Raw genomic sequence first — 18466 nt, forward strand, 5'->3', positions numbered from 1 at the left:
ATCCACGTTTTCTTGACCTCGGCATTATTTGGAGGTGAGTGGTCAGCTTAACATCCCTACTGTTTTACCCCCGGAGAAAGAGTCCCCGGTACCCATTGGGTAGGAGGCTGGGTGGGCCCTAGAGCCGGCCTGGACGACATGGTGAAGTGAAAATGCTTGGTCCTACCGGGACGCGAACTCCGACCCCTTGGTCGTCCAGCCCGTAACCAGTTGCTATACCAACTGCGCTATAAGAAAAAGAAAACTCAGAAGATTGAACGAGTTGTTCCAAAACGTAACGTAAACCGAGCGAAGTCGAATTAAGCCTACGGACCTTCACGAAAATTACGTTTCCAGTGGAAAGTACAGGGATATTTTTAATGCTATTGACGTGTTGACGGCCCTGCGCTTCATCGCTACCGGCCCATTGCCGGCCGCGAAGCGCATGCGAATTTTGCCGATGACTCAGCGTGCTTGACGGCCGATAACGTATTAAATGAAGGAAAATAATTAACTTGTAGATGTCTGCACAGTATTATGTTACACGGCGGGCATATTGGTGCATGCATGTGGAGTTCTTTTGTGATTTGTCAGCATTATGCAGTAGTTAACAGCAGTATGGCACGCCTTGGTTCTCTATATTTTAGAGCAACGCGTATTTCTGTATGACACCTACGTGAAATGGGATCTGCTAGATATTGTCGACGTAAATTTCGTGGTGAAAGAGTTCCCAGCAGACAGACAATTCATAAATTTGGGAATAAACTTAGAACAACTGGACTCTTAAGCGCCGAGTGCTTACTGAGAAGAAGTTAGGTGACATAGGGGCCAGACTTAAACATACACCTAGAAAATCACTGAAACGTCTAGCTCAAGAGACTGGAGTGTCAAAGTCTAGTGCAAGAACGGCAAAACAATTGCTGAAGCCATCCAGTGAAAAGTTGGTGTCTGGTGCCCTGTAAGTGCAGGAAGAATCGCTGTACGCATTTCGCTTTTGGGGGGGTGGGGGTGAAGTCCAGCTGGGTCCACTCGGCACGGCGGCCACTGATTGGCCTATTGTACCTGCCCCGGGTGATTATGATGATGGAGAATTTGGTGGAATGGAGTTTGGCACGGGAAACCTAAGTACTCTGAGAAAACCCGCCCCAGCGCCACTGTTCACCACATATCCCACTTGACCAGACCAGGGTTTGAAACCGGGCCGCTGCGGTGGGAAGCCAGCTACTAACCGCTTGAGCTATGGCGTGGCCATATCGCTGTACGTATGTTTTTGAACGAAACAGTTAATTACGAAAGGTATTTACATGTGGGGGGGGGGACAGCGTTTTCAACACCTTCTGTGATATGTGAGCAAAGGTAAGAACTGCGCCCCATTCCACACATTATCGGCATGCTGAGTCATCAGAAAAATTCGCGGCCTGCGGTGCTCAGGTAGCGGCGAAGCGCAGAGACGTGAACTCGTCAGTTTTATTAGAAGCACTCTGTATAATTGAAGGTCATTGCTGACATGTTTATATAATGACATTCCGTCTTTAATTTCGAAGCTCGTTGCTTGAGCCCACTTTCAGTTAGGTCGTCTAATGCCAGATAGCTTCCCCAAAATCGTTGTGGAATCCCTTTCTCTCTGCAGTAGTTGCTTCGTCAGGTCATTTTCATAGCACTTCAGAGATTGGAAGAGCGTATTGAAATCGGTTTAAATCCCCGTGCTTCGTACAATGCTTTCATGCCCTAAGACACTAAATGGTTTTTAGGTGGAAAGACTAAGCTTGATTATTGGGTAGTGTTCGGAGGTTCAATTTTTTTGTGGCAGTCCATGCTGTACTTTTTATCTGGGCATCCAGTATTTGTCAGCCGGTCACGGTTGCCGAGCGGTCTAAGGCATGTACTGTCTTCGTTCGCTTGGAAACCGGGATCGTGGGTTCGAATCCCACTCAGGGCATGGATGTTTAGTTTCTTTGTGTGCGTTTTCCTGTGTTTGTGTAAAGGTAGAGGCATTTCGACGAGCTAATCACCTGCCCAAGGAGTCCCACCGAATGTGTAAGATCTAGAAAAACCGAAGTGAACGGTGATGTTCATGGAGGTAGGCCTAGGCCCACCGGGGCTGTAGTGCCAAGGAAAAACAAAATCAGTATTTGTCAGCCTACGAACTAAAATGGGGCACGCGGTAGCGTATTTGGTTGAGGCAGTATGTTGCAAGCCGGAAGGTCGCGGATTCGATTCCCGATAGATTTTTCAGTTGACCTAATCCTTCCAGCCGAACTGTGGCCCTGGGGTCGACTCAGTCTGTAACAGAAATGAGTACAGGAATGTTCCTGGGGTTAAAGGGCAACCGGCGTTTAAGGCTGACATTGTCACAGCCATCTGCAAGCTGATTGTCTAGAAAATGTGGGAGCCTCGACGTCTCGCAACCCTATGGGCCCCTACGGTCTGTTACAGTGGTAGCTTTACCTTTTACGGACTAAAATATTGATACTCGTATAAGAACTGAGGTTTTCACGGTGGTGACTATGAAGGAAGCAGTCTTCTGGGATTTGGCGCCATGTAGATAGTGTTAACCGACGTTTCAGAGGAACGTATCGCCTCCGTCTTCAGGGTTAGCACCTCACGCTGGTTCGTCGCTCGTGGATTTTCTTCTTTTTTCTTCTAACCTGAAGATGGAGGCGAAGTCTGTTAGCACCTGCTCACGCTGGGTCCTCACTCGCGGACTTTCTTCTCTTTTCTTCTACCCTGAAGATGGAGGCAGTACGTTCCTCCGAAACTTTGGTAAAATTTCGTCACAGTTCGCAACGTCACATCCAAGGATATAATAATTTTCACTTTAATAAATTTTACTTTGTAATCATAATAATTCTAAACTAATTAAAAAAATTGTGTGATGTAACTCACCTTTATTTCAATTACTGAGCTACTGTGTTGCTAAAGCATTAGTATGTATATATATTTGTGGGTACACACAAACACTCGTGTTTGTACCATTATGGGACGTTTTCTTTCAGCTATCCGATTAAGATAAATCTGTTTTCACTATTGAATTATTCCTTCTGTGTCTACTGTTGCATGTGCGTTTTGCATTCCAGGTCTTAGGGCAGTGAACTTGTTGATCGTTGCTTTTATCTTGATAGTGGCAGGGGCATCCTTCAATTTAGTAATGCACATACATTTTTCTTGTTGCAGACATTGCTGTTGTAACTACAGATGAAGTTGACTTCTTCAGTGAGGAAGGAAAAATCATAGATAGACTGAGAAAGCCAACTGCAAACCTCAGAGCACTGGAACTGGACCCTGTAAACCAGACGCTGTTCCTTACTGATGACACAGACAGTGCCTACAGCATATTCACTCTCAGTCTCGAAGGGAACCAGGATCTTAGGCCGTTCATCCAAAGTAGGTAATTTTTATAACTGGGAAAAGGAAGTCTTATGTTGTCTGATGTGACACTGGCCTACAAATCCACACACCATAGACACGGGCAGTTCCTCCCCACATATTTTTTTGGAAAAATCAAAATTGCTAAGTAAGTACGATGTGTCCCAAATATTACTACCAAAAACTCTTGAATACTGTTCATGGAACCACCAGTGTTTTAATATACAGATGCACTGTTATAGAGTAATATGTAAAAATATTCTAAAATATCTTAAGGGGGCAATCAAAATTGAAAGGTAAACAGGAAGTGTGCCAAATATTAACACTAAAGAATGTTGAATATATACATAGTTCATGGAACCAGCAGTGTTCCAGTATACAGATCCACAGCTCTGGGGTTGTCCATAAAAATATTCTTAAATGTTAAATTTCTAACCTCCCTGGTATAATCCCAGCAGTGCCCATGACAAGAGATGTCTCAGTTCAGCCTTATTACACTTGTGGGCAAACAAGAGAAGTTTCATACACTCACTTGTATGCATGCAACATCTTTCTCTCAATTTCTCCTCTCACCCATTCATAAACACACACAGGTGTCCCAGCATTCACCTGCCATTTTGAAAATTTCCAATGAATTTACACATACATCAAAATAGTCAGGAATGAAAGAGAAATGTTTGCCATTTATTATGAAACCAAGGTATCACCAAAATTGTAACAGCAAAACCACAGAAAGGTCACTTCTTGATTTTTTTTTAATTGTTTCATTTTGGTCCATTACACTATCAATCACAAATTGTCAATTGAAAAATCCGTCGAGTGCAACAATGTTTTTAGGTCACTTATTTATCTCACTTGCCTTACATGTTTCGGTTCAAGAGAAACCATCATCAGAGGCACGTATTACAAACACATGAAAACACTGGCGCTGCTTAACGTACACAGTATGTAAACTGCGTGGACGCTGTTACAGATGTCGAAGTGTAAAAGCACAACACTTTCTAGTAGCATTGAATGCACGTACAACTCTTGCATTCCATCTGAAAATTGCCCTCAAATTGAGCCGTCAATGTTAAAATATTTAAAAGTTTAAAACATTTAAAGTAAAATGTTCGGCTCCTCCTTGTTGATTCGTCCCGATGATGGGAAGCGTCAACTTGAGGTTGTGTATGCTTATTGTCGGATGTTTCTTACGCGTTGTGTGTTGTGTACTGTACTGTGTGTAGGGCAGTACACAACACACAACGCGTAAGAAACATCCNCAGCGTCCACGCAGTTTACATACTGTGTACGTTAAGCAGCGCCAGTGTTTTCATGTGTTTGTAATACGTGCCTCTGATGATGGTTTCTCTTGAACCGAAACATGTAAGGCAAGTGAGATAAATAAGTGACCTAAAAACATTGTTGCACTCGACGGATTTTTCAATTGACAATTTGTCACTTCTTGAAAATCACCTCACTGAGATGCCATCCATTCACGTTGATACACTCATGCACACTGTTGACCATTCTTTTCATTACTCATGAAAGTGTGTTCTCTGCTTCAGTGCGTTTAGGTCTGCTGGACGTGTTTTGAATATTTTACTCCTTAAGAAACACCACAGATAAGTCAAAGGATGACAGGTGCGATGATCGGGCTGTCCAATTAATGTCCTCAAAACGGGAAATTGTTTGGTGCTGAAGCACATTCCTTAACAGATTCATTGAGTGATGAGTGGTATGAGCTATGCCTCCATCTTGTTGGAAATAGAGTGTAGCAGGTTCTAGGCCTAGGTTTCATAATGCAGAGAACACAAAGTCACTCATACTGGTCAGATGTCACGGTTACCATATGTCTGTTTTCTTCCTCGGAAAAATAAGGACCGATGATACTGACAGTTGATATTCCACACCATACAGTAACCCTTTCACTGTGAAAATATTTCCCATGCAGACTTCTGGGGTTATTATCACTCCAGTATCACATGTTTTGTCTATTGACAGAGCCAGATAATTCAAAATGTGCCTCATTCAGTCCTCAAATCACACCCGATTACTCTTCATTGAAGGCAAGGAATTTCCCACAGAAAGCTTTTCTGGTAGCAAAATCTTGGTCGGACAACTCCTGCACCACTTGGATTTTGTAAGGGTGTTGACTGAGGTGTGAATGCAAAATCGGACACACTGAACTCTTTGATAGGTGAAGTGCCGCAGCTTGCTTGCGAACTGAATGTCTGGAACTCCGAGCAGTAGCAACTCAGACATGATTGACATTCTCTGGTGTTTGCACACTTTCTGTGCTGCCTCCTGGTTTCTTATCCATCGCAGAAGCTGTAGTCCGAAACTCATGTACCCAGTTCGTACTGATGTGCCTATCAGAAACTTTCCCGTGGCATCTAAATTGGGTGATTTGTAATAATATTGCACTTTATTTAGTTTCATAACAAATGGCAAACATTTCTCTTTCATTTCTGACTATTTTTATGTAAATTCATTGGTAAGTAAATATGCAGTGAAATTTTGAAAATAGTAGGTGAATTATGTAACACCTTGTGTCACATATGTGCTTATGTTCAACGATTGGCACTATTCACATGACGATGGGAGTGCAGCATCTGCATACATGAATAGTATTTGTGGGCAACATTACTTACACTCTGTGGGTAGCACACACTGACATTAGTAACTGTTAGATGCTCTGTGGATAATGCACACTGACATTAGTAACTGTTAGAAATATGTATTTTAATTTACATGGCTTTCATTGTGAACTTTTGAACAAAGACACTGGCAAGCAGTGACAAGAACTAAACGTGGCATACTACTGATCTCTGCGTTTTTTGTGGTACATGTAAGTACCAGTAGTCACATGTGCATTCATCCCCACCTTTCAACTTTTAAATCAATTTTCATGAAATTTGGTGTGTATATATATATATATATGCTGTTGCATACCACCAGAGAAGAGCACTGCTTATGTGCAAATAAACAAGTATGTATATACACCAAATCTCACAATGGAGCCAATTCAGTTATTGAATGTTCACTGGTGGTTAGATTTGCAAGGATCTTTCCTGTCATGAGTACAGACTGAAAAATTACTAAAACTTTATCAATGTAATAGAAGAATTGCAGGTATGCTTAGAGTAACTGAAGGGTCCAGTGCAAAAATGGTATGGCTCTGTTCATGTAAGACCACACCACAGTGTGGCTCCATTTTCACTGATAAATTGGGCACATTTGTTTTGTTTTCTTTGTTTGTTTGTGCAACAGCATAAAATTAAGTTTCTGCCAGAGTCCTGCACTGGACCCTGCAATCATAGTTGTATTTTAGTTCATATGATGTAAAATTAATTTGAAGTAATATGAAGGTGGATCTTAGAGATAGGATGGGGTGGTATGGATTGGATTCATCTGGCTCAGGATTGGGTACAGTGGAGGGCTCTTTGAACACAGTAATGAACTTTTGGGCTCCATAATATGTTGGGATATTTTTGAGTAGCTGAGCAATTGGAAGCTTCTCAAGATGGACTCTGCACCATGTAGTTGATACGTTCTTTAGTTAGTTAGATGTATGTTGGGTGGATGGGTCGGTTGGTACATACATAGGTAGGTAGGTAAGTATTTGGGCATTAATTTTGTGTAAGTGTTTTACTCAGTGAAGCAAATTGATATTTTCATAAGTGATAAGTGAAGGGGCCAGTTTCATTATCATTTCATTAGCTTTAAGTGTGGAGATCACCTTGCACTCTGATGTGTGAAGATGTGTTAGTGTGCAAATGAGATGTAAAATGAATTATGAAGTGATTGCAATGTAAGCTCTTATTCACTACATCAATATCATACATCACTCAGCAACACTCATGTTTGAAAGTCGTATTGTATGACCATGACTTGAAGTGAAGAACTTTATGCATTAGAAGGACAGGTTAATTTTGCAAAGTCTCAGGGTGAACATATTTTTGATGCAAATTGTAGTTTCATGTCGGGAACCCAATCATAAATGCATGGTACATGTTCTCCTTAGCAACAATACATTAAAATCATATGCTGAATTTCTTAAAAAGATTTGTATGAAAGGAGAAAGATGGTCAGGTATTATTGAATATGAATTCAAGAAAATAAGGCAAAGAAACTGGGAACAAGGAAGTACATCAGGCAGAAATTTAGCACACAAAATAGGAACCTCATACATTCCCACAAGTCTCAGGAAGATTTCAGATACCTCCACATTTATAAACTATGAAGTGATGCATGTTGTGTTGCTGATAATGTAACATTTCAGTATACAGTTTTATCATATGATATTTTAAACATGTGTATTGAATTGTTAGAATTCCATGAATAAGCAAGCAGTTAAAGTGGTAAATATGGATATGGAAAAACAAATTCAGCTAGAAGGTTGATAGTTTTTCTTAGATTTTATATCACACACTATTTAATGATGGAATTCCTACTCATAGGGGCATGTGGTAGCATAGTTGGTTGAGGCACTGTGCTACAAGCCGGAAGGTCCCTAATGAGGTCCATTTTTCATTTGACCTAATCCTTCCAGCCGCACTATGGCCCTGGGGTTGACTCAGCCTCTAACAGAAATGAGTACCAGGAATCTTCTTGGGGGGGGGAGGTAAAGGACAGCCAATGTGTAAGGCTGACAACCTTACCACCATCTGTGAGCTGATTGTCTACAGAAAATATGGGAGACACAACGTCTCACAACCCTATGGGCCTTCACATCCTGTTACAGGAATAGCTTTTACCTTTACCTCTTATTTCTAGTCATAACTTTTTTCTTTGTCAAGAAAGGTAATCGTTATTTCTGGCTTAGTTTATGTGCTTCTACATTCATGTGTAAATTAAGGTAAAGAGTGTGAATTGTGTCATTCAATGTCTGCATGTGTTCCTACAAAGTTTTGTTTGTACATACACATACATGAACTGTTAAAGTAATATCCTCATCTAACTATGAAGAAGTACTGGGGCTGATATTTGAAATAAGTTCACAGATCTGTGGATTTGTATTGTGTATTCATCACTTTGCTTGAAGATAGGTTCTGTTTGTGTAGAACAGTCATCACAGTTCATGATTCTTATGATTCATCTTAGCAATGCTGTACTAGCAGTTACTGACTTCCATTTGCACCATAATTGTTATATTTTCTCATTTTTCACATTTACAGTTTGTAGGCATTCTTTGAAAAGTAAATAAAGAATAGTGCCTTATCTGGACATCATGTCTGTCCATCTGTGTGACCTCAGACAGATTTTCTTAAAATTTGATATAAGAGATGTAGAAAATTTGCTAGGCAACTCTGATTTTCAGGCATATTGATCCATGAGAAAGCCTGGTTTACATGAGGTCATAAATGGTCTTTTTTTCATGAAGCTTGGCGTCATCTAAGATATAATACCATGTAGTCTGATATAAGTGTATTGACATTTGACAGAAATCTGATGCCTTCCATTTTCAAGGTCAAACAGCCATGCAAGCTTTGCTTCTTCTTGGCTACTAGCTTGGATCATTCTTTAATCCTGAAGATGGAAGTAATATGTGTCCAAAATAATTACAGACTTTACCGTGCTACACCCTGTTAAGATTCCATAGTCCATGGTCAGTACTGTAAGATTTTCATGTTCAATGAGCTTCGTCATGTATATGTCATAATCTGTTTGCACGTGTTGACATTTATATGACAGACCACCGGAAGTTTTCAGGCATTTCTCATTTCTAACTGCAGTGATCCATAATAAAGTCTGATTTACATATGTCCATTAAGTAGACTTTTCAAGTATCTCATAAGTCTCAGATTTTGCTGAAATTTGATATGATGGACTTTCACTAATTCACATTCTGTTGTTCCTCTTTTTAAATAAGCTTAATGAAATAAAGCCTGAAGTGATCTGAATTTCAGGAGGTAATTCACTGCTAAACAGAATCACTCTCAGAGCAGTCAGACAGCAAAATGAATGCATAAGCTCACATGAGGTTTTTCTGCCCTTTGTAAGGTTTCAGACAAGTACTATTTGTCAGAAATGTGCATAACACGTCAAATAGGCAACCTTAAAGATGGAAAATCCTTCCTGGTGCTCCCAGTAGTTATTGTTATACACTTTAGTACCAACCAGCATGAAGTTAGTAATGTTTTTTAACTGTAAATATTATTGGTACTTATGTTAATATGCCATCTGAGATGTTTTATGCAAAGTATAACATAAACTTTGTGGATTGCATCCTGTTGTGTATGCAGTAGTTACGTGAATCTTTAAGTTGTATTTGCTAATAACCACAGGTGCAAAAAATTGCATAATATGAATCCATATTGATTGATTGATCAGTAACTGTCAGATGACAGGTCCACAGTCTCTTCCAAAACAGTTCCTCCACTTAATGTGATCTTCTGTTTTTGGAAAGAGACTATCCAGGAAAAGTGATAATGTGGTAGTTTTTCCATTTGCTTTCCACATCGCAGTACAACAGCCGTTCAAACCACTCTGGTCACGCCTGTTGTTATACGAACTTGAACCATCTCGAGCATCATTTGTTCTGTGCTTCAAGTCGCTGCTGATGACGCTGCTTCCGGCATCAGTTTTTGGTTTTTGGTGTCTCTCTTCGTCTGATGCCTACCCTTTGACCTGTCCAGCAAGGGAGGCCCTGCCAGTAGCTACGCTACCGCTGGTATAGCTCTCAGGGTCCTTGGCATACTCAAACCCCCTCACCACGATAAGGTGGAGACACCAACGAGGGGGAAATCCATATTAGGGCAGCTAAATTCAAGTAACTTAGTTTGTGTTTCGTGGAATTTGCCTGGTGATGACCTAAGTAAAGATCGGAACATGCAGCATATACCTGCTTACAATAAATGAGTAAGAGGTATCACAACATCCATTTTGTCTCCACCTTGAACATATCATTCTTTATGTTGTGTTGGCTGTCCAGTTCCTGTAACTATAGAGTATAACATTTTATGTTTTGCCAATGCCTCATCAGGTTTATACAGGGTGTTAGAAAAGGGGGTTTACAAGGGGTATTGTACTCACTTAAATGAGCAAAAACGTCCCACTCAACATATGTCCAGAACTCAGTGCCTCTTGAGATATGGATGAGTTTTACATTTGGCTGGATGCTAGGACAGCACAGCAGTATGCATTAAGTGAAGCAGCAAAGGACGCAGATTTGCTCAGTCACAGGTGAAATTGGGTGAATAATCTGTGGGATGGGATTTTGCATTGTGGATGATGTTCTGCGTACAGGTGATGTGCTCCATGGGCAGAAACACACATGAAATGCGTCTCTGCCATTTCCAGACCTGACCAGTAAGATTTCATTACAGAGCGACTAAACAGATTTCAAATTGAAAGAGCAACGCTACACCAACTGTCTACCGCATTTTCCATAGTAGTACACAAGTAATGCTTCTACAGAGGCATAAGCGAAAGGTAAACAAACAGACGTACATATCATGCAATGAACCTTCTCTTAGTGCATACTTCTGTATATTTTAAACATGTGTATTGAATTGTTAGAATTCCATGAATAAGCAAGCAGTTAAAGTGGTAAATATGGATATGGAAAAACAAATTCAGCTAGAAGGATAATAGTTTTTCTTAGATGTGTCCTTGTATCCAGTCAAATGTAAAAGTCGCCCATATCTCAGCAGGCACTGAGTTCTGGACGTGTGTTGACTGGGGCTTTTTTGTTTTGTTTAAGTGAGTACTAGACCCCCCTGAAGCCTGTATGTAAATGTTCCGAAAGTTAGTGAGACAAATCCAACAAAATGACAAAATGCAGTGTTTTAAATTTTTGGTTTATGTGGCTGGTTAGTGTAGTAATCTATACAGTGCATATTTTCTGTAATTTTATAGGAGCTGACAATTATACGATACAAGATATTGCATATGATACGGTTTCTGGTGCATTGTACTGGACTGGTGAGACAGCCATATATTGGTATACAAGTACAATGAAGAACAGAATGGGAGATGTTATCCATAACCTTAGTGACAATGAATTTCCACATGGAATAACTGTAGCGAGTTGCAGGAGGTAAGCCCTGCATTGCACTATATTGTGCCATGTGAACAAGGACTGTTATATCTGTTCAAAATTATTGTTCATACACCATACTTTAGTAAGATCATTGTGACGATGGTAGATTAATACATCATACTGTAATTGACTTTCTGAACAATATCTTTCATCCCGCTCTTTTATTTTTATTTCATTTCATTTTTTTTAATAACGTTTTGGAGACTGAGCTCCGTCTCCATTCTCAGATGAGAGCATACTCGGTTGTGCCCAATTGATAGAGCTAGTCCCTGTCTCTATAGACAGGAAATAGCTCTGCTGATTTGGCCAAACTGAATATACCTGTTACATGAGGGTGGAGATAGTTCAGACTACAAAACTTTCTCTCAGATAAAAAAAAGACACTGTTAACGGTTGTACCATACATTAAGTATCAGAGTCTGCAGAGGTGTCAGCTGTAAGTTTTCTCAACTTTTGCATTCAATTCTCCACATAAGGGCTGAGGCTAAGTTGATAATTGGGCTCACATACAGCAGTCATGTATAAATAATTACTGGGACAATAAAGGAGAACATTTTTAAAAAACTGTTATGCCACTCTGCTCTCTTTTTACCTTATTGAGAACTTTTGTGCTGATCTCAGTGGCCGTGCGGTCAAAGGCATGATCTGTCTCTGCTTGCTTGGGTTTGAATCCCACTCAAGACATTTATGTCTGTGTGTGGTGTGTCCTGTGTGTAGGTAGCGGCCTTGCGATGGGCTGGTCACTCGTCCAAGGAGTCCTACCGACTGTGTAATAAAGAATACGAAAATGAAGAAGAGACCATTATTAATGAATGAATGAGTGAGAGCTTCAGCAGCTCAGTTGGTAATGTGACTGGGAACCTGGGCTTCAGTTCCTAGCAGGGAAAGGGTTTGCAGAGAGATGCAGTAGTTTAGCATGTAACCTCCACTTTCATACATTTTTATTCCATGATGCTTAAGTGCAGTCACATGAGGAATTACTACAGTATCTGACATGCACTGAAGTCTTTGTTGGTTTGTCAGATGTGGCAATGTGGAGTTTGTACCCAGCTTTTTGGAGACTGTCACCAATTCCATCATCAGGGCTTGTCATGTTTGCGCACACCATTTATATTACACAGTATGCTCCTGGCTTGCCTAGAACATACCAGTGAGGGGACAGTGAACAGAGTCAGATGGTCACTGGTGTCCTCTGTCAGTATGACCATGGGGGAACTGTACTGAGTCAGGTGGTCATTGGTGTCCTCTGTCAGTACAAACCATAGATGAACAGCGAGTGGCGCCAGGCAGTCATTATTGTCCATGTTGCTTGCTATTGGCCTTTCCTCAACAATGTTTTTCCATGACTGTTCCTGTCTAGCCTTGAAGATGGAATTGGTACAGTCCTCTGAAATGTCACTGTATTTGTACAGAGCTACGCAGTGTTACAGCCTGGGCATTCATAGTCCCTGCTTTGGGAACCTCACTTCAAACATGATTGCCAATGTTAATTTGTAAAATATAAAAACTCGATACATTCTTGCATTGTGGCAGGTACCTTTACTGGACAAACAGTTATCATCTCCGTCCAACAATTGAACGATCCTTATTAGATGGTACTAAAAGGGAAGTTTTAGTAAGTAAGGACCTTTTCCAACCTATGGGCATTGCTGTGGATGAATTAGAAGGCAAGATGTACTGGAGTGATGAAAAATCCGGCATCTATTATGACATAAAGCGAGCAAACCTTGATGGAAGTAATGTTGAGACCATTATATGTGGTACATACCATGTGCCAGCCTACCTGACTCTTCATTTACATGATATCTATTGGTCTGATTCGGTACACAACGCTGTTTGGAAAATTCCCAAAGAGCCCACTGAAGGTGTACAGCCTACAAAGATATACAGATGTGAAAATCGCAGGTAAGATAGTACTGTTTTACTTTTAATGATTACATATTTCTCACTTGAGAAATTAATCTTATATTTTGTTTCATTATTTTTTAATAGAAATTCTTTCTGTGATGAAAATATCAATTGTCCATATTATTCTCTGAAAATATAAGTTTCATTAAGTTTCCATTGCCCTGAAATGAATTATTACTTCAATTAGTTAAAACTTCAACTTCTAAAAATATGTTTATATGAGGAGTCAGTAAATAGGTCACAGATGGATATGTAATGTAAAAAGGTGATATTCGAACCTGGAAAGAATTTATTTCTTGACGTATCCTCCGCCAGCATTGATGATACTTGTCCTATCGCTTTACCAGTGTGTCAAAACCTGCAGCATAGTAATCTTTTGACTGTTGCCTCAGCCACTTTTGCACCTCGGTTTCAACCTCTTTGTCATCGGTGAAACATTTGCACCAAAGTGGTTTAGAGGACCAAACAGATGGAAGTTACTAGGGGCCAAGTTCGGGCTGTAAGACAGATGTTCAAGAAATTCCCACTGTAGTTGCTGAATTCTCTCCTGGGTTGTTTGGGCTGTATGGGGTCTGGCATTGTCATGATGAAGCAGTGCCCCTCTTGCCAGTTGGCCTGGACATTTTCTGTGTGCATCCCGAAGCTTGAACAGAACTTCACAGTACGCTACAGAATTCACATTTTCACCACACTTCTGAAAATGGTAGTCTCTGAAAATCTGTCGTTGCTCCTGTCACAATCTCAACAGGGAAACTTGATCAGGTACCATCTGCAAGTTCCAGACGTCCTGGAGATAATTTCTTGATCCAGTTGTGAACCACTTTATGTGACAGACACTTTCCACCATAAATAGGAAATATTGCTGTATGAATGTCCTTTACATGAGCTCTTTTGTCCACAAAGAAATGCACAACAGAACGCAGCTGTATGGTAGAAACTCCTCAAGCACTATCGCCATTTTGACTACTGAAACCGGCCTCTGAACATGTGCATGTACGTATGTTATGTAGACTGTCATGAAGCTGGACTGTTCTGCTATCTGTTGATAGACATAGAAAATCTATTACATCCATCACAGCTGTTTTTATTCCATTTGTGACCTGTTTACTGAATGTCCCATGTACATAATATTGTGACATATCTAACCATTGCTGGGCAACGGGAGGTGGAATGAGTTACCACGAAGACAGACCCTTCGTAAAAAGTCGGTTGCCAAGTTACTCAACAGTGGAAACAAGGTTATGCAACAGTAAGGAAAGCGGTGTTTCTCAATGCTGTGCTGAGTAGAGCCAAAGTGAGCCGAGCCGAAGCGCGCTGGTTGCTATGCAGCAACAAACAACTCTGCAGCGTTCCCCAGCAGTGCCTGTAAACACAGCGTCACGCAACAGGGGAGCCCGTGCAATGCCTGTTGCTAGGCAGTCGGTAAACACGACATTACGCAACAGTGGTACCTATCACATAACTGTTTTCTGTGTTGTCCGTGCCGAGCCTAAGCAAGGAGCAGTGAACACTATTCAGCAGTGAGTTACTAGAGAGAGAGTAACCAGTGAATTGCAATCTAGCAGTCGCCGAGTTGGGTTGTATCGAGTGCATGGCAGTGACTCCAGCAGGAGAAGTAAATGTTCAATAAATTCGCTAGAACCAAGACGGTGTGAAGTTATTTGTCGCATTATATATCCAACATATGACAATATTATCACATTAGAAACAAGGAAGCAGGATAACTCAGTTGGTATATTGCCAGGCTCTGGGCTGGATGGGCAGGGTTGAATTCCCCCCCAAGGGCAAGACATTTTTCTCTACTCCATAGTCTCCAGACTGGCTCTGGGGCCCACCCAGCATCATATCCATGGGCACCAGGGGCTCTTCCCTGGGCATAAAGTGGCTGGGGCATGAAGCTGACCACTCACCTCCATCTTGTCCCAAGGTCAAGATCAGTGGAGCTTTACCTCTTCTCATTCACACATCTTTATGGTGTGGTTCTTAATTAATTAAGCACAGGGACAAAGCACAATAGATCATTGAAGGTCGCAGTGCTAGGGCCAGTTTTATGGCTCACCCCTCATACTCATACTCAAGCACAGGGACAACTTCACCTTTTACTGTAAACAAGAATTCTGTTATTTAAGTTTTGAAGTGGTGGGTGTTCATGATGTGGTCTTTTGGATTGTGACACAGGAAAGTTTTGTAGATATCAACATTTAGAAGAACTAAACTATTCTAGTCTCCAATGTAGACTCAGACTGGGGTGTATCTCCTCTCCATTCTTTGTGGATCTTAGTGACCACATTCCTTGTAACGTGCTTATACACATAACATGAGTGCATCCTCACACCAACCACTTTGATCCTGAAGGTAAGGGCAGTAACTTCCTCTGTAATGTTGGTATTCATGTCCAATTCATGTCCAATACAGCACATTGATCAGGAGACCACAATTTGGTGAATTCTGATTTCTTTAATCAGTTGCTTTCAGCTTTCTGTTCTCTCTATAAAACATATGATTCTTACTTTCCAGGGCACTGCATGGAATTATCGCTTGGTCTGATGGCAGACGAGTAGATTGCCAGTCAGAAAGAACGTCAACAATTGCGGCAGATATTCGAAACTCGAGTGAAAGTTTTAACAGTAATGAGCCCATTAGATTTGTAATACCTGAGTCATCAGTGACAGAAACTTCAGTGAGCTCAGATTATTGCCTTCATTCTGGTATGCTATCTACAGAAAAGGGGAGTAGCATAAAATGCCAGTGTCCTCAGGGGTATGGTGGGGACCGCTGTGAAGTGTCAGCATGTGACAATTATTGCTTAAATGATGGAAAATGTAAAATAAATTACAGTGGCTTACCAGTTTGTGTTTGTGTACGTGGTACAAATGGATCACGATGTGAACAGCATGTATGTGACAATTATTGCCTGAATGGTGCTGCGTGTGAAGTGAACAGTGTGGGACAACCTGCCTGTAAATGCAAAGGTCATTTCAGTGGCATTCGTTGTGAGATACCACATTCAGAGCATTCATGTCGGTCATATTGCCAGCAGTTTGGTCAGTTTTACTTTCCTATAGATGGACAAGATACGCCTGTGTGTATGTAAGTGTAATTTTTTAAATTAACGAAGTTCACACACTCTTCAGTTTGTACATTTTATTTAGTTTTGTAAGTTCATTAGGCATGCATACATGCACATACACAACTTCCCTGCCTCTCAGTGCACAGTGACAGACCACCTGGAAGTCATTGGTATAGATGGAAGTAAAGTTATTCCTGTGCATAAAAAAATAAGCATCTCACCATGACATCGGGGGGGGGGGGGAGGCATAGCTCCACCATTCTTAATTGTGGCCGTGGATGGAAGTGAGTGGGCAGCTTCACACCTGTGCTGCATTACCCTCAGGGAAGGAATCCCCCAGTACCCCTAATACAGGAGGCTGGGTCAGGCTGCAGAGAAAAGGAAATTATATTTCCCCTGTTGGGGATTTAACACTGATTCCATGGTTGTCCAGCCTGTGACCTAGCTACTGTATTTACCAGGTTGTATGGGCTCTGGTATAGATGGGAGGATTGCATAAGGGAACCGGCTTTCAGATTGTGGACCACACTTATCTGAAATAGACTTAAAAGGATTCTGATGATGGTGTATGCTGTACAGAACTATAAGGCTTATTTTGGACTTATCCATCATCTGGTATATATAAGACAAAAAAACCACAACGTTTTGGAGACACTTTGTGGTTTTTTGTCATATATATACCAGATGATGGATAAAGTCCAAAATAAGCCTTATAGCTCTGAACACATTAATCTGGTTCAGGATCAGTGGGGGGGTGATAAATCTGTCCCTGTAACAGGCTGTGGAGGCCCATACAGTTATGAGATGTTGAGGATCGCACATTTTTCTAGACAGTTGGCTCATAGATGGCGGTGAGGTTGTCGGTCTTGAGCGCTAGCTGGCTGCTCCCTAGCCCCAGGAATATTCCTGGTACTCATTTCTGTTAGAGGCTGAGTTGACCCCCAGGGTCATAGTGTGGCTAAAAGGATTAGGTCAACTGAATAATCCAATGAACTCATCAGTGAGTATTGTAATAAGAGGTCTGAAATGTTTTGCGTACCCGAGTGCAACTTGCTTCTTAAGAGAGGGCTATGCTCCATGTAGCCAGTGGATCTTCATTGTTGCTCTTGCTGCCATGTGCTAGCACATCGTCAGTGTGAAAACCTCAACAGTGACAACATCCATACCGTAACAAATAATGAACTGCTCACATCAGCTCTTATAATCCTCCAGAGCAGTTGCATACAAAACACAGAGATTATAAGTCTCACATACGTGTGTATCTACATCTGTGATAATACTACTGATCCCTACAGCACAGAGGTAACTATCAAAATATGGAACAATCAAAGCTGCTTCCTGTTGTGTGTATAATATCTTATGGTTATGACCAGGGCCCGGATTTTGATGACCTAAAAATATCTGAAAAATGATCTATAAAATGACCAAAAAATATTTAAGAAATGACCTAAAAACTAATTTCTAAATTTTCTTAAAATCAGGTTGATGCAGACTGTGTAAATTAGTTTCCAATTTCTTGATTTTATGACAGCTGGACATCTCTTTAAACCTACCCCTCTGCATTTCTGAGGCATCAATTTTATGAGTTTATGACATAGCGGTGGCTTAGAAAGTGGGGCGGGACAGTAACGGCATCTCTGGCGGCTTAGAAAGAAAAATAATGTGCCCTCTCACAAACAAATTATTATATTTAGCGACAGAGGCTAGAGATACAAAACAAAATTTACTTGAAGAACATAGATTTCTATCTCACGAATCAAATATCTTCAGTTTGATCAATGAATGTCAATTATTAAAAAACGTGAACGATAACCAAAATTGATGTAAAACGTGAAAAAATGATGAAAAATGACGTAAAACTTGTAAAAACACCTAAAACTTAAAACATACAAAATATGACAAAAATGCACAATAAAATTCACATTTTTATAACCAGAGGTTCATAATCGGGGCTTTAGTACTTAAAAGCAACGTTTACTACATAAAGAAAAAAAGATGACATCATCAAAATCCGGGCCCTGCAAATAACACTGTTGGTAAACCGGTTCATGCTGAAGGAGCGGTATCTCCTTCCACTGGAGACTTTACCGGTTTTCCAGAGTAACACGCTTCCACAG

The 18466-nt window shown here is 40.8% G+C and overlaps 1 protein-coding gene across 4 annotated transcripts in view; it reads left to right on the forward strand.

Moving 5' to 3' along the window:
- LOC111866674 (protein cueball) overlaps positions 1–18466 on the forward strand; it is a 97417-nt gene that overhangs the window by 57822 nt on the left and 21129 nt on the right. For 3 of the 4 annotated variants that reach the window (XM_023855852.2, XM_023855854.2, XM_023855853.1), the window contains exons 2-5: positions 3154–3363; positions 11188–11368; positions 12905–13276; positions 15797–16369. In XM_023855852.2, coding sequence (XP_023711620.1) covers positions 3154–3363; positions 11188–11368; positions 12905–13276; positions 15797–16369 — 1336 coding nt within the window. Of the gene's footprint in view, positions 1–3153; positions 3368–11187; positions 11369–12904; positions 13277–15796; positions 16370–18466 lie in introns of all 4 variants that reach the window. The other variant, XM_023855855.2, reaches the window with a different exon arrangement.

Source organism: Cryptotermes secundus, unplaced genomic scaffold (genome assembly GCF_002891405.2).
Source record: "Cryptotermes secundus unplaced genomic scaffold, Csec_1.0 scaffold54, whole genome shotgun sequence".
Classification (NCBI taxonomy): domain Eukaryota; kingdom Metazoa; phylum Arthropoda; class Insecta; order Blattodea; family Kalotermitidae; genus Cryptotermes; species Cryptotermes secundus.